Source organism: Panthera tigris, chromosome D1 (assembly GCF_018350195.1).
Source record: "Panthera tigris isolate Pti1 chromosome D1, P.tigris_Pti1_mat1.1, whole genome shotgun sequence".
Taxonomy (NCBI): domain Eukaryota; kingdom Metazoa; phylum Chordata; class Mammalia; order Carnivora; family Felidae; genus Panthera; species Panthera tigris.
The window spans coordinates 37627185-37643390 of record NC_056669.1 but is presented as its reverse complement, the minus strand read 5'-3'; the positions used below and the strand labels follow the sequence as shown (position 1 = coordinate 37643390).

General features: G+C 36.8%; 1 protein-coding gene across 5 annotated transcripts in view; it reads right to left on the bottom strand.

Moving 5' to 3' along the window:
* Nucleotides 1-16206, bottom strand: part of MTMR2 (myotubularin related protein 2) — a 116826-nt gene that overhangs the window by 38345 nt on the left and 62275 nt on the right. For 2 of the 5 annotated variants that reach the window (XM_007079043.3, XM_007079042.3), the window contains 5 exons: nt 12156-12231; nt 7139-7233; nt 6877-6987; nt 3620-3721; nt 2192-2275 (listed from right to left, as the gene is read on the bottom strand). In XM_007079043.3, the coding sequence (XP_007079105.2) occupies nt 2192-2275; nt 3620-3721; nt 6877-6987; nt 7139-7233; nt 12156-12231 (468 nt within the window). The other 3 variants (XM_042959500.1, XM_042959499.1, XM_042959501.1) reach the window with 3 other exon arrangements.

The following is a 16206-nucleotide window of genomic DNA, read 5'->3' as shown; positions in this document are numbered from 1 at the left end:
ATATATAATATATATTATAAATATATAATATTTATATATAATTATATAATATATATTTATATTATATATTTATATATAAATATTAAATTTATTAAGTTTTATTTAATAAATATAAATATTAAAAAACAAGTTTAAAAAACAGTGGACTGTACACTTTAAAGTGGTAAATTTTATGGAATATGAATTATACCTCGACTTGAAAGAAAAAAGGAAGAGGGAGGTCTGTGTGTTCTGAGATGGTAGGATCTCCAAAACACATTAAGTGAAAAAGAAAGGTACAGAACAGTGTGCACAGTAAGGTGTTATCTGCTTAAAAAAATAATGCACACATATACTCAGGCTTTGCAGGCATAAGATCTCTGAGAGAATACACAGGCAACCAGTAACTTTACTTCCTAACAGGAGAGGAGCTGCGGTGGCTGAGGGACAAGACTGTCCTGGAAGGGAAACCTACCTTTCAATAGACCCTTTTGTACTTTTGAATTCTATGCAGGGTGCAAGGGTTACCACTTTAAATCTTTTTTAATTGAAAAGGAATACTCTGATGTTTCATCTTTAGTCTTAAGGTTTATATGAAAGTATTATTTTCATTTTCTCCTATAATAAACTTAATACACACCAAAATAAACCCCAAAACCTGAATCTTCTAACTACAAAAAATGCAGTGTTATTTATAGTATGATTTGGTGTAGTTGACTCAGAGACAAAGTATCTAACTCTTTAAGAAAAAAAAAAGTCAAAAATTCACCCAGTAAGTCAAAGATCATAAAGCATCTATATCATTTAATGTAGAGACTCTATTCTGACTGCCACACTTCCTCATCTTATAATTAGGGTATAACTGTTCATTTACTCTTTAACTTATTTTTTTCTGTTAATAACATTTCTTTTCTGTAGCCACAGGTCTCCCACCTGCTTTCCAAAGTTCTAGGTTGAATGCTACTAGAACAGATGGCAATTTCTGCCCAGATCCCCACAGAATATCCCTCATTTTGACCATTCCAAGGACATTGGTTGGATTTTCTGGTTGCTTTCCCACCCAGTTCTGACACTGACTTTTTGAAGTGGCAAATATCTTGCAATGTTACTTGTAGACTCTTGATTTTTAATTGATCCATTTATTGTGTATTCTGCTTCATACTTTGCCAAGCTGCTGGCTTTATAACTGAATAAGAAATTTTCGATTTTACTGGCCACATGCTACTGAGCAACAAACTGCGCTTCAAACCACTGGGTATCTTTAGTTCTCTAAGTGGTGTGACGGGTTTTTACTCTCCTTGCTTTGTGAAACACACTTTAGTCGATTGGAAGCTCTATAATTCAAACGAAATGTTTGAAATCTAAAGACAAAATCAGTTTATTTTCATATCTGAATTCTAGAAAAACTGGGTATCAGATCTAATGATTACCAAAGAAACAATCAATGTCTCTGAACTTAAATTCTCAAGAAAGCACAGTGAACACGGGCAAAGTTAAAAATAAAGACTGTTGTAGGGAGAGTTTAAACAGTCAGTTTAAGGGCTCTGGGAAGTGGTGGGTCGAGAAAGAAGAGGGAGAATGATAGACTGTGCTGCAGATTTCCAGACATTTCTAGACTGAATTCTGCTTTCATCTCTTGCTGTGGTGAATCCCACCAACAGGTTTTCTAATATTAAACCAACTCATCTTAGTCACGATGTATTATCTCTTTGGTATACTATTACATTTGATTTGTTAACATTTTATGTAGACGTGTGTCCTCTACGAAGATCTAAAATTTCTAAAATTTCATGGGGAGCTAAGCTGTAAGGAGGACTACTATAAAAGTTTTTAGAATTATGTTATAGGATATCCAAAAGAGAAGAATATGTGTGAATAATGTTGAATGGCATATAAGAATATCAAAATGTAAACATATTTACCATTTAATTTTTACCATTATTAACCATTTTTTAAACAAGCTGATTTACTTGTAAGCTCTTAGGTAGGCAAGAAAAGATTTCTAAAAGATCTCTGTCTCAAACAGAGTTTGGCACTGTCTCAACCCAGTTTAAAGAAACTGAAAGCAGACAAGAAATCAGGATTAGGCTTCATTGAAAGAACAACAGTAAAACCCATACAACTTATATAAAGCTGTTTATGTCTACCTTTAAGCTTTGTGTTGTAATGAAAATAATCTATAACATTAAAATTGAAAGAAAAAAGTACATACCTGCCTTCTATACTCTAAAAAAGAGTCATATAGCTTCCACCCATTTTCAGGGAATACTTCTTTGTATTCAAAAGCAAAAAGAGGCTACAAAACAGTAAACAGAGTTAATAGCTAAAAAAAAAAAAAAAACAAAAAACAACAGACATTTAAGGAGATAATCAGAAATATATCCTTATCATACTCAAAGTTTTCATTTACTCATCTATAAGGATGTTTTGTATTGGTGTCCTATTTCATATTGCTGTTTTAGCTCTTGTTTTATAATTTTGAAAATGTATTGGTTTTTTTTCATATTTTTCAAACATATAGAAAAGCACAGAGGCCCACCACCAAGATTTATCAAATGCTAACATATCACTGTATTTCCTTCAGATATCAGCTGCTTAGGTTTTCTTCTAAATAATGAAAGACTTTACATAACAAAAGACATCTCCTGATATGATTAATCGGTTTGACATCCCAGATGTCAGCAGTTAGGCAGCCGAAGTTGATGCTACATTTTCTAAAACATACTGACATATTATTTCTTGGCACACAATCGGTATACCAACAAAGAAAACTTATCATTTAAATAGACAGAATGACAGAAACAACTATGATGAAAAACATTCAAAGGAGAGCCAAAAGACCAGTACTGATTCCAATTTTACTCCCTACTAGCTGTGCCCTTGAGGTAACTGCCTACCTGTTCCTGGCTTCAGCTCCAAAATAGGGGTAAATAATATTTGCCACCCACCCTGGGGCTACACCCACCATGGAAGCTGGATTATGTAACATAAGTGAGGAAGCCTAACATCATGACTAGCAGATAGCAGGAGCTCAGCTAAGTATTTGTCCACCCTTTCCTCCTAAAATTGGTAGACTTAACTCTCAGCTCCTAATTAAAAAAGATTTCAGGGACGCCTAGGTGGCTCAGTCGGTCAAGCGTCCGACTACTTGATTTTGGCTGAGATTATGATCTCACAGTTTGTGAGATCGAGCCCCGTATTGAGCTCTGTGTTGACAGTGCAGAGCCTGCTTGGGATTCTCTCTCTCTGCCCTTCTCCATCCCTCAAAATAAACAAACCAAAAACAAAAACAAAAACAAATACAAAAGACAAAAACAAACAAACAAAAAAATTTCAAATCCTAATGAAGACCACAGACAGCTTTTCATCATGGGAATGCCCTGGATAGAAACATCATATAATTATAGAATGTCAGTGGGCAGACACTGACCTCAGAAATCAACTAGTCCAGCTTCCTCATTTCATACCAAAAAAGAACTATTCCAAGAGATTAGGTTAAACCTAAATTATGCATTTGGTTTAATGGCAAAGTAGGATCGTAAATGTAGTTTCTAGGTAGCTTAGACAAGTTTCTTTATAGTACTCCAAAAATTATAATACACACTTTTCTAAGATAAAGAAAAAAAAAAAAACACCTTACCAGGTTATTAGAGACAGGAAATGCGTATTTCATTAGATTCTCAAATATGGATCTTCTTGTCCGCCCTTCAGGTTTATGAGCGAACCGTAAGTTCCGAATATCCTAGAAAAGATTTAGGATCCAAGTCATCTGTAATTGTTCACTTTTTATTGAACAAACACATAAGGTAACTGGGAACTATCTTGTAAAATGTTAAGACCTATGAATGTGGGATACAAAAATAGGACAAGAGCTCCTGGAGACAGGGAAATCACAATGCCTTATTGAAAGGCATTTCATTTGAAAGAAATATTCAAAACCACAAGGTACTCTAATTTCCAGGCTACTGTGCCTACTCATCTATTTATTTAAAGTTCTTTAATAATGTTTATAACTTTCCATAATGTTCTTATATATCTTTCATTTTATTCAGAGGACAGAAATTTTATTTCTGTGTATTTACTCAAGATAAGCCAGTAAAGGAGACAGCATCTGATGCAGGCACTAGAGATAAAAGATATTATATCTGAAATTTACTATGACTGATACACAGCTCACGTATGTCCTTCCCCTGTGAAAACCCATTTTGTCATCAATTTCCCTATTAAAAACCTGATTAGCTCTTGTTATATTTCATAAGTATCTTCATTCCCATTTTGCCTAGTGATGACTTTCCTATTTATGACCCCTTCCCAGGACTCATTTTCATTGGATCTTTGTAAGCTTCCTGCTACTAGACTGATAGAATCAAACTCTGCCTAAATCTCCTTGTCTACTCCATGTCCAAGTTCTTTAACCATCTCCTAACAGGTGAATTCTCAATTGTTTGGTTGATATCATGTGGTCTCTAGAGTCAGATCTAAAGACCAAGGAGGCTCCCGTTTCTGTTATTTGTCCTCAAGCAATTTTCTGTGCTCGGGCTGAACACAGATATTATGTTCTGGTTTACTGGCATCTTAACTGCACTAAGGAAAACTTGGGGACTAAGAACACTTTCAAACAACCCATTTTATCTAGGTGTTTTATAATCTAGGCAGAATTCAAACTATACCCAATCCTGTAAAACTGAATACAGAGACTACACTACAATGCACTTGCAGTACATGAATGAGTAGAACATTTTATTAGAAATCTGACCCACAACTAGGATGCTAGTTCTACCATATTATAAAACAAACATGTATGGAAATCTAAGCTGATACCTTGTTTTTCTTCAGTAAAAATCTTTACCACTAGTAGAGATATTCAGAATCGCTCTGTCAACCACACAGCTATCTAAAAGTACCACAGCAGGGAGCCTACAAATTTACTCTATTTACTGTTAGATTACAGAAAAGTGACCAGGAGACAACGTGCCTGACACATGGATGAAAGCTAAACATGCCTGACACATGGTTGAAAGCTACTGCACTCTTAGATCCCTTCTGACTACAGTGGAAAAGCATAGGAGCGCCTGGGTGGCTCAGTCGGTTAAGTGGCTGACTTCGGTTCAGGTCATGATCTCACAGTTGGTGAGTTCAAGCCCCACGTGGGGCTCTGTGCTGGCAGCTCAGAGCCTGGAGCCTACTTCAGATTCTGTGTCTCTCCCTCTCTCTACCCCTCCCCTGCTCACGCTCTGTGTCTGTCTCTCAATAATAAATAAACGTTAAAAAAAAAAAAAAAAACAGTGGAAAAGCATAAAAATAATTATTAAGTCATTACTTTTATTACTAGATACACAAAACTTCTAAGAGTAGCATAAGAAAGGAACTTGCTTTTACTCTTGGCACTGGCAGAAGAACCAAAAAAAAATTAAGGTGATCTAGAATTGACATGCGCACAGGTATTAATTAGACCACATTGAGAACAGCAACCAAAGAAGTGGCACCTGATATGAAAGATCTATGACTGAACGGAGTGGTGAAAATCTAAAAGCCTAAGTTTCATTCAAATATCAATGCATTTAAAAAATACAAGTTAGACATCATCAGGGAAATGCAAATCAAAACCAAAATGAGATATCACCTCACACCTGTCAGAATGACTAAAATCAAAAACTCAACAAATAAGTGTTGACGAGGATGCAGAGAAAAAGGAACCCTCATGCACTGTTGGTGGGAATGCAAACTGGTGCAGCCACAGTGAAGACAGTGTGAAGGCTCCTCAAAAAATTAAAACTAGAACTACCCTCAGATCATAATCGTATTACTGAGTGTTTACCCAAAGAATACAAAAACACTAGTTCAAATGGACATGCACCCCTATGTTTACTGCAGCATTTTTTACAATAGCTAAACCACAGAACCAGCCCAAGTGTCCACTGGTACATGAATCGATAAAGAAGATGAGTTGTGTGTGTGTGTATGTTGTGTGTGTATGTGTGCATGTATATATTATTCAGTGTTAAAAATGAATGCAATCTTGCCATTTGCAACCTGGATGGATCCAGAGAGTATAATGCTAAAAGAAACACCATATGATTTCACTCATATATGGAATTTAAGAAACAAAATAAATGAACAAAAAAAAAATAGAGAGAGAGAGAGAAAGAAACCAAAAAACAGGCTCTTAATTATGGAGAACAAACTCCTGGTTACCAGAGAGGGGGTGGGAGGGGGTGTTAAACAGGTGAAGGGGATTAAGAGTACACTTATGATGAGCACTGAGTAAAATATGGAACTGCTACATCACTGTATTGTCCACCTGAAACAAATACAACACTGTATGTTAACAACACTGGAATTAAATTTTTTTTTTAAAGATAAATATGCTAGGTAAATGCTCTGAGTTAGAGAACATTCATGGCAAAGGAAAATACGGGGACGAAAATAAAACAGAGCCAACCATGAGGAGAAAAAAAGGATAGGAGTTAGATAAGAAAATAGAGAAGGTCTATAATGTCAAGTTTTTCACACCATTTTTTCAGAAGCAGAAAAACTGTGAGACTGGAACGACAGGTGATGACGAATACATCAGAGCTGGCTCTTCCAGTACGAAGGCTCACCCCTAGGCTTCTGTAAATTAAAGGTAATCATTTCTACCATCCCTACTTCAGGATTTTTTGAGGCTCAACATGAAATAATCAATGTCAAAGTCATTTGTATTGGGTCCAAAAGAATTCAAGCCTAATTCATGAGAGACTACCTTTTATTACTCCTAATTGTTGTTTTTGTCTTCTAGAATGATGTTTCAGTATGAAATCTATTTGACAGTTTGGAAACCAGTTTCTACACACAGGTTCTATTTAACAGAAAGCTTTTCAAACCAAATCAAAATTGCACAAATATTATAACATTTACCTTACACACAGTCTCTAGTCCATAAGAATTTTCACCTCGACTAGAAGCACCACCAATTTTTTCTACTCTACTTATCACACCAAGAGAGGCATCTAAAACAAATGGGGGATCCTAAAGGAAGGAAAGAAAACAGCAATTAAAATGGAACAATTGATACAATGATCGTAATTAGAAATGCTTTAATTAAAAATGATCAAAAATGGACAAAACTACAAACCACACACAGAAGTACATGTAAAAAATCTAGTCCAACCAGTCTTACCCGTTCCATGCTTTTAAAATATAACCTGTAATTCGTGACAGTCAGAGTTCCTCGTACAGCACCAGTGAATGGACATATATAAGTCACATCTTTGGCTGCAAAAGCAAAGAGTCCACAGTTTACCATACATTGTGCACTTTTAAAAACTGCGCTCTCATCTTTTCACAAGTAAAATAATTCTGATTGCTATTCTAACCTGGGCTCAAAAATCACACAATCAGTGACTCAAACAGAACTCAGAGGTCAAATCCAAGCTTCCAACCGCATAGCAATCTGGGGTAGGGATGCAGAGTAAGTGGGAAGGACTGAAGAGGCAGAGAAAACACTTGCCCTTAGACAGAAGAGCAGGCTAGCTCCCCGCTGGATAAAGTTCTGTGTGGGAGTTGGAGTCGTGGCTGAAGGGTGATAGTGATGGTGGTTAATAAATGGAAATGTCTCAGGCCACAGACACCAGTCATCTTATAGTTTCTAGATCACCTCCCCAATCTGCTGGGCTTCTGGTCAGTCTAATTTATCAACATCCCTCCGAAAATACATCTGGAAGATCGAATACCAGAAACTCCTGACCTGATTATGTTTACAGGGAAAATACTGTAGGAGAAATGCAATGTATTCGAAATATAATTTCTTAGAAAAATAATAGAATAAGAGGACGTTGTATTTCTGACCAAGCTACTGATGTCAAACTTTGTAGAGAAATAATCACAAGCATTGTTCTATTACATGATTAACGATGAATCTACACAACATTATGCTTTTTTAGACATCCATTAATGAAGCAGGATAACTCAGCTACCACTAGCTCAAAATAATATTTAATATGGTAGAGTTCATAATGCCCACTATGAGCTTTTTTACATCTTAAAATATTCATAAATCCCTGTGATGTCATTATAGCAGCAAATGAGCAAACAGAGGAATATCTTCATCACTCCAAGAAAGTAAGGCACAAGCAACAGCAACAAATTGCTAAGAATTGTCCAAGGGGCTTCTGGGAGAACTTAGGGACGTAAAATACGTATTAATATGGTATTGCAACTTCCTGACTTGGCTTTTTACTCACCACTTTGGAGGACTGAATGCTTTGTATGGAATCTGAAATGAGACTGACCTTACAACAAACATTTCTAACCTTCAAAATAGTTCCCTTGGGAATGTTCAAGTATGAGCTACATTTTTTAAATCACTGTTTCCAATGCATGCTTCATTTAGAGGGAAGCTTTTAAAATTAAATAAACCCATCATTAAGGAAAGATACATAAACTTGCCTTCCATACATTTTCTTGCCCTTATAAATTTTTACCTCAATGAGAAAAGCTTTACTCAATGCTACTAAAACATTTCTGGATTCTTTCCAGACCCAGTTTCTTTACTCACACAAGAAAATCAATCTCATTATTCTATATGCTACTGCAAGATATGTCCAATGTTTTTGTTACACCTGACCCTTTATTCTAAAATCATGCATAAATTCATGAAAGTACTTCCAAAATTGTAAGCAGTATACATACACAAAGCGTTTCTATCTATGTTACTATTATCATCAGTCATTAGGTTCTGCTTCGTTCTGCCCACTTTATTGTTCCTCCTCAGGCTGGTGGCAGCTAAGTCACAATGAAGAGAGAATTTATGCCTATCAGGGTCTGTACCAAGTAGATGAGAGATTATAACCAGGAACCATTCCAGAGAAAATGACAATAGTAACAACCAGCATGGATGGCTTAGCACTGCATAGTTTATAAAGTATTTTTCACCTGTGTGCTTCCTTTAACCTTCCTAATAAACCTTGCATATAAGACCTATAATTACACTTACAAAGTTTAGATGAGAGTACCAGGGCTCAGAGAATAGCCTAACGTTTCAGAACTAGTAACTAAGATTAAGACTTGAATGCGGTTCCTCTGACTACAAATTCAAATCTCTTTCCATCACGTCATGCAAAGCTAAACCACTAATATAGCGTAATCTGACTCCCGTGCTAAAGGTTGAAAAGTTGTAGCCTGGAGTTATCTCTACTCCTGATACACCCAGGCCACAATACTCTGATATTGTTACCTCCTTAAAGCATTCAGGTGATGTTCCTAACACTACTCTAACTTTTAAAAAATTAAACTGCAGATTTATACTAGACCAACTAAAAGTCAAATGCCTTATCTACATGGATTAACATATTCTACATTACTCTAGCCTTACACTTTATATTAAACATAAATTTTTCACATAAGTCTACATAGATTATTTTGAATCAGAATATTTAATAGATTAGGTATTCTTCTGAATTTTGCAATACTAATACCATCTAGTTGTACTGAGAGATTAGATTTACCAACCCTCTCAAATTTTCACCAAGTTCACAGAGGAAAGACCCATAATAGTTTCTGTGAGGTGAGCTAAAGTGACCTTGAGAATACATATTATAAGGATATAAAATATACACAAATATAATATATGAGAGCATGCAATCTGTACAGAAAGAGAGGCACACAAACATACTCTAAGTAATACATCGAAAGGGAAATCCATCCAGCTGGAGGATCAGAAAACATCGAAACATCGAACATGGAAAACATGTTCCAGGAACATCGGCATGTGAGTTGTGGTATCCTTTAGGTGGGTAGAGAGAGAGAGATGGCGCTCAATGCAGAGGAAGAACCGAACCCAAGATACAGAAGTGGAGAAGGAAAGTACTTTTGGGGACAAAGGTAAATATACAGTCTGGCTCTCTCTACAGTGATACACTGTATCACACACGCTTCACTCTGCAAGTTCCCTCCTGGGTTCCTCTTCTACCAAGTATTGTAAACTGTTTACTAAAGCCATGTTCTTGTCTCCCTCCTCACTATATGCTCCAAAGGTTAATTTCCTCCTCTCATTTTGAATGGATATCTATGTTCTGATGATTCAAATCTGGACTTTTAGTCCTGAACTCTCTCTTAAGCTCCTAAGATATCTCCACTTAATACCTTCACTTGAAGTTTCTCAAAGGTACCTGAAATTCAATATACACATATATGACATCAATGACTCAGGACAGTTGAGAGAAAAAGAGAAATTCAAGAAATTCTTAGAGATTGAGTCCTCTGGATCTCACTGGATGTCAGAGTTCAGAAAAAAAGTAGTAGTCCAGGATGATATATTGAGATTTCTGCTTTGAGTGAATGGACAACTGGTGTTAGTACTAACAGAGGGAGAGAAGAAAAGAAAAGGAGTAAATTTAGGGATAAAGGTGATGATTTCAGTTTGGGAGATGCTGGGTATAAGGGACATCTATAGGATATCCAAGGGCATGTATATAGGACACAGGCATTTGTTTATATGCATTAGGAGAGAAGTTCACACTAAAAACAACACATTTTAGAGTCATCAGTAAATATATGGTAGGTAGACCTACTAATTTAGATATGGTCAACCAAAAAGAGCAGGTAAGAGGAAAAAGGGAAACAGATCAAGGACAAAGTCCTAAAGGAGTATCGCTATTTAAAGGAACAGAAGCCAACGAGAGTTGGAGTGGTAACTTCAGAGTCTTTGATAAGGTTATTTATCACAGTGGAAATAGCATGTACTTCAGGCTCAGAAGAGCAAAACACTGTCAGTCATAAGACTAGCTGTAACATTACTAGCTATGTAATCTCCCTATGCCTTAGTTTCCTTATCTACAAAATGGAATTAATGTCTTTCTCAGAAGATGTGAGGACGCTTACATGAGACAGTGGGCATTCAATAATGATAACCATTCTTATTATGTAATGTCCAATGTTGATAACATAGAATACTAACCTAGTAGCTCAGCAGAACAAGAACTTAGGGCATACACGAGGCTGAGCAGGGAGCAAAAAAGAAACTGGGGAGGTATTCAATCAAGAGTTAAAAGCAAAAAGAAACATGTATCTTGCAAGAGCGAAGGAACTAAATGTACGGTAGGCAAGCCTTTTGACTTTCTTATTTTTACATGAGGGAATGACACCTCGCCAGGATAAATTAAGCATTTATTAAGTCCTTTTAAAAAATTATAATTAATAATAAAATAAAAGGTGGTGTTTCATTGGCTAGGAAACCATTTACTTTATTCTCTTAATTAATTACTTCTTATTTCAAGAGCGATGGTATTTTGTAGATTACCACACACATGTAATAAAGTAAAAGCCTGAGTACCAAAAAACAAAACAAAACAAAATTAAATGCTTGTTTCCAGTCCATACAATACGTTAAGGCTTAGTTCTTTAGGATGCAAAAGAAAAGCAGCCATAGGCAAAAGGTTTGCTTTGCAATGGAGATGAGATATTTTCATCCAAAACTCAGCCTAAGTTTATTCAGAGCAGAAAAAATAAAGGAAGCAGAAAGAATGTGTTTTGAGAAAAATTACTTGTACAAAGTGACAAGTCAATGTTTTATCTAGGCAAGCCAATATCTTACTACAGTCATTTAAAATAATGAAGCTTTCTTTAAAAAATTCCGCGACAGGGAGCACCTGGGTGGCTCGGTCAGTTGGGTGGCCAACTACAGCTCAGGTCATGATCTCTTGGTCTGTGAGTTCAAGCCCCATTGGGCTCTGTGCTGACAGCTCAGAGCCTGGAGCCTGCTTCGGATTCTGTGTCTCCCTCTCTCTCTGCCCCTTCCCTGCTCTCTGTCTGTCTGTCTGTCTGTCTCTCTCTCTCAAAAACAATAAACATTAAAAGAAATTTTTTTTAATTAAAAAAATAAAAAATTTAGTGACAGTTGACAAGAAAAAGCCACCTACTTTCAACGAATGTAAAGCAAATGAATGTAAAGAGAAGAGAAGCAGCAGGGTGTAATTCAATATGTATGTTTCCCAGTAGTCCCAAGTACACACATGACCAGTAAGCGTAGTAGATCCAGGCTTATAGGACACACCAAATGCTAGAAGACTGGCAGTAATGAGTGCAGTCAGACATAAGGTGTCTTGGACAGTGAGGCTGCTCTCTGTACACGGAGAGTATTGAACAGTCTGTATCCTCAGAAAGGAGAAGGAAATTCAACAAAAAATACCATTACAGACCCATGTCTTTAATATTTTCTCCTGGAAGCAAGGGTGGTTCTTCCATTTCTGCTAATTTGTTAGATTCCCTCAGGACCTGGAACGGAAAGGGGAGGAGGGAGCAAGAAAAGAAACATGTTTTATTCAAAGGCCAATTTTTCACACTGTATCACACACACTACCTGAAATCAAATTACAAAAACTATGGTGCTGGCACGTGCCACACGTGAAGCTGCTGTTTTTCCACAGGGCATTTACTGAGTGCCTACTTCATATGAGGTACCATACAAAACAGTTTACGTGTTTTCTCAATGAATCAATCCCCCAACAGCCCTATAAGTGTAGGTCTTATTATCCTCATTTCGCAGATGAGGGAAAACAGGCCCAAAGTGACCATTAACTTCTTCAAGGCCACGTGGCTAACAAGTCAGAATCTAGATGTGAATCATAGTTTAGTGGACTGCAAAGCCCATGTGCTTTCCATTAAACCACAACCAGGGGCCTTAGTGCATTTAAACTCAGATAATATCAAGGTCTTATGCGGATCTAATGTTTAGAGAATTTGGAAATGATGGCGACAAAGTATCTTGTTGAAAAAGAGGTATTAATACATTACAATCATGACCAACAACTGTTATTGAATAGTTAGCTTACAAAGGATGCTACACTGGATTCCAAGGATGTAAAGATATAGATACACGGTTGCATAATGGATTTATGAAACAAGCAAGACACATACACACACATACACACACACACACACAATTGTCATATGCTAAATATAAATACATCTCCCTAGCTACCACAAGCCCCCCCACCGCCACCTCTTACACTTCTAGACAATAATCTTTATTGTCTCCAATTTTTTAGCTCATGTTAATTCCTCAACATCCCGCAATGTGGTTTTGCCACCTAACCCAATCCTTCCGGGGAATCCACTTTCTTCCCAATAACTTTCTCATTATTATAGATAATGAACATTTCTCAGTCTTTATTTTTATCTCTCAACTACATCTGACCTCATCTAGAACTTGCCTTTTTTTTTTAATGTTTATTTATTTATTTTTGAGGTGGGGCGGGGGGCAGAAAGAGAGGGAGAGAGAGAATCCCAAGCAGGTTCAGTGCTTTCAGCACAGAGCCCAACTCAGGGTTCGAACCCATGAACCATGAGATCATGACCTAAGCCAAGATCAAGAGTCAGATGCTTAACCGACTGAGCCACCCAGGCACCCTAACTTGCCTGCTTCTTGAAAGAGCACCATCCTGTTAAACTCTTCCTTCTCTGACCATTCTTTTTCAATAAGCTTTATTTCCCTTTCCCCAACCTTCCCTGTTCTTCAGAAATTTGTCCACACCTCACTTTACTCACTTCCTGATATCTCATACATTACCTATGGCTTCACCTAACTTCAGTCTATGCTGCCAGCTCAGATTTTTCTTGCACTCTAGGTTCCATTCAACCAACTGCTACTGTTCCTCCCCATCCAGATGTCCCCCAAACACCTTGAACTCCACAGATCTCAAGCTGACCTGTGTTCATACTTCACAAACGACACCATCATCCATTTCGTTGCCTAAGTCACATCTGGGGGAGGGCTGAGCAGCGGTCTCTGTGCAGACTCAGGCCTTCTGCTTCAACCTTGACTTGTTTCATTAGACTGAGAACCAACACCACTAGAAAAAAGATTCCCAAACACTTTTTAAGTAGCTTTTGACTTTTATTTCCTTTGGTCCAAAAAGCAGATGTAGAGTCTTCAAAAGTAGGTAAAAAGGAAGAGAAAACAATGTACTGCAGCCACTTTAAAGGTCACCTTCTGCAGGCCCTCAAACTCACTCAGGGCTCTCCTATGCATGAGCTCCTATCTGGCACTTACCACACCATCTACTTTCTTGCTACCAGACTCTGAGAGAAGAGGTGTCATATCTTAATACACTCTGAATACCGAAGAGAAATATAACATGGGCCATATATGTGATTTTTAATTTTCTAGTAGTCACATTAAAAAAGTAAAAAGAGGGGTGCCTGAGTGGCTCAGTCGGTTAAGTACATGACTTCAGCTCAGGTCATTATCTCACAGTTCGTGAGTTCGAGCCCCACATTGGGCTTTGTACTGACAGCCCAGAGCCTGAAGTCTGCATCAGATTCTGTGTCTTTGTCTCTCTCTCTCTCCACTTGCATTCTCTCTCTCAAAAATAAGTAAACATTTAAAAATTTTTAAAGTAAAAAGAAACAGGCAAAACTGATTTTAATAATATCTTTAATTTAATCCAGTAAATAAAAAAATAAAATGACAATAAAAGTATTGTCATTTTGGCATGTAATATTTTTCAAAGTAGTAGGAGCACCTGGGAGGCTCAGTCAGTTAAGCAACTGACTTCAGCTCAGGTCATGATCTCGCGGTTTGTGAGTTCAAGCCCCGCATCGGGATCTATACTGACAGCTCAGAGCCTGGAACCTGCTTCAGATTCTGTGTTTCCCACTCTCTCTGTTCCTCACCTGCTCATTCTCTGTCTCTGTTTCTCAAAAATAAGTAAATGTTAAAAAGAATTTAAAAATATTTTTTTAAAAGTAGTAATGGGACATTTTATATCCTTTTATTAATATATTTTTTTATTTTTTTACACTCTAGAGTGTATTTTATATTATAGCATATCTCAATCCAGGCCAGCTACATTTCAATCAGCTATATTTCTAGTGGTGCTCATACTGATCAGTACTAACCTAATGAATCTAATCTTCCTGATGATCAAGCGTTCTTTAGTTTAAGTCAGGTGCTTAGGGAAGATTAGACAAAAGGGTTAGACATTATTGTCATAGCCCAATGCTCATCTAAGGCCAATAAAGTAGGAACTACAAAGAACAAATTAATTCTGTTTAATAAACTTATAATCTAACCAAATTAATATACTTTTGAAAGTTTAACAATTTGTTTCATAAAGTAACCTTAATGCAATACCCAAAGAACTAAAATATATACACACACATATAATTTTTTATATACCACATTCTATAACTCCTAAAAGGTCATATTTTTGAATGGCATCTAGTTGCCAGTTCCTGATATAGCATTTTATGAAACCATAAAAAAAAAAAAAGGAAAGAATGAAGACAGAAGGAAGGAGAGACGAAGGATGGATGAGGCAATGAAGAAGCAGAAAAACAGGATAAAAACTTGCAATATGAAAATATATAGACTTCCTGGGTTCAAATCCTGACCATGCCACATGCTAAGAACTCTTGGGCACAGTGTTCGACTCCTCTCTATGCTTCACTTTTCCCACCTATGAAATGATAATAGTCATGGTACCTCACAAAAATGTTAAATGAGTTAATACATTTAAAACATTTATACCAGTGCTGACATATAATATATACTTAAGTGTTTCTATTAATCGTCATAATAAAAATTCAGACCAACAACTGATAAGTGGAATCTGGTAAGAATTTCTAATTATGAAAACAACAGAACTGGATTGAAAGATACAAGTAATAACTAGCACACAGTATACAAAAGAACAAAAATCAAGCATGCTACACATGTGAAAGATCATATGAAATGTTTTATCTTTTGCCCATCATCTAACCACCTGACTTGGAAATACAAATATCATGTCACTTACAAAGCTGGGCAATAGTTGCTATACTGCACAGGTATACATCCTCGTAGCTGCCACAGTGTTGTTCCCATGACTTACTCTCTTCCTGTATTTCTACACTCAGAAGAACACTGCACACCCCAGAAAACGTGTGTTGTAAACAGAAGGAGAGAGGAAGGCAGTTGTGGCACAGACACACAGTAGTACAGAAGATGTAAGGTTTGTAAGTAAAGCTTTATCAAGTGAGAGGTGAGACCAGGAACTCATGCAGGCAGTCACGTTGAGAGCCATAGACTCTCTCACTCTTGTTCTGATGAGAATGTCAGAGAACAAGGCAACGAAGGGAAGCAAGTCAAGATCCCGTTATCTGCCCAGAAAAGCTGCCCCCAGATGACAGATTTTTAACAGAAGGCATGCCCTAGAGGATATACAAAACAACTCACTTTAGAGCTGAAGATATAAAAAGGAACCCAAG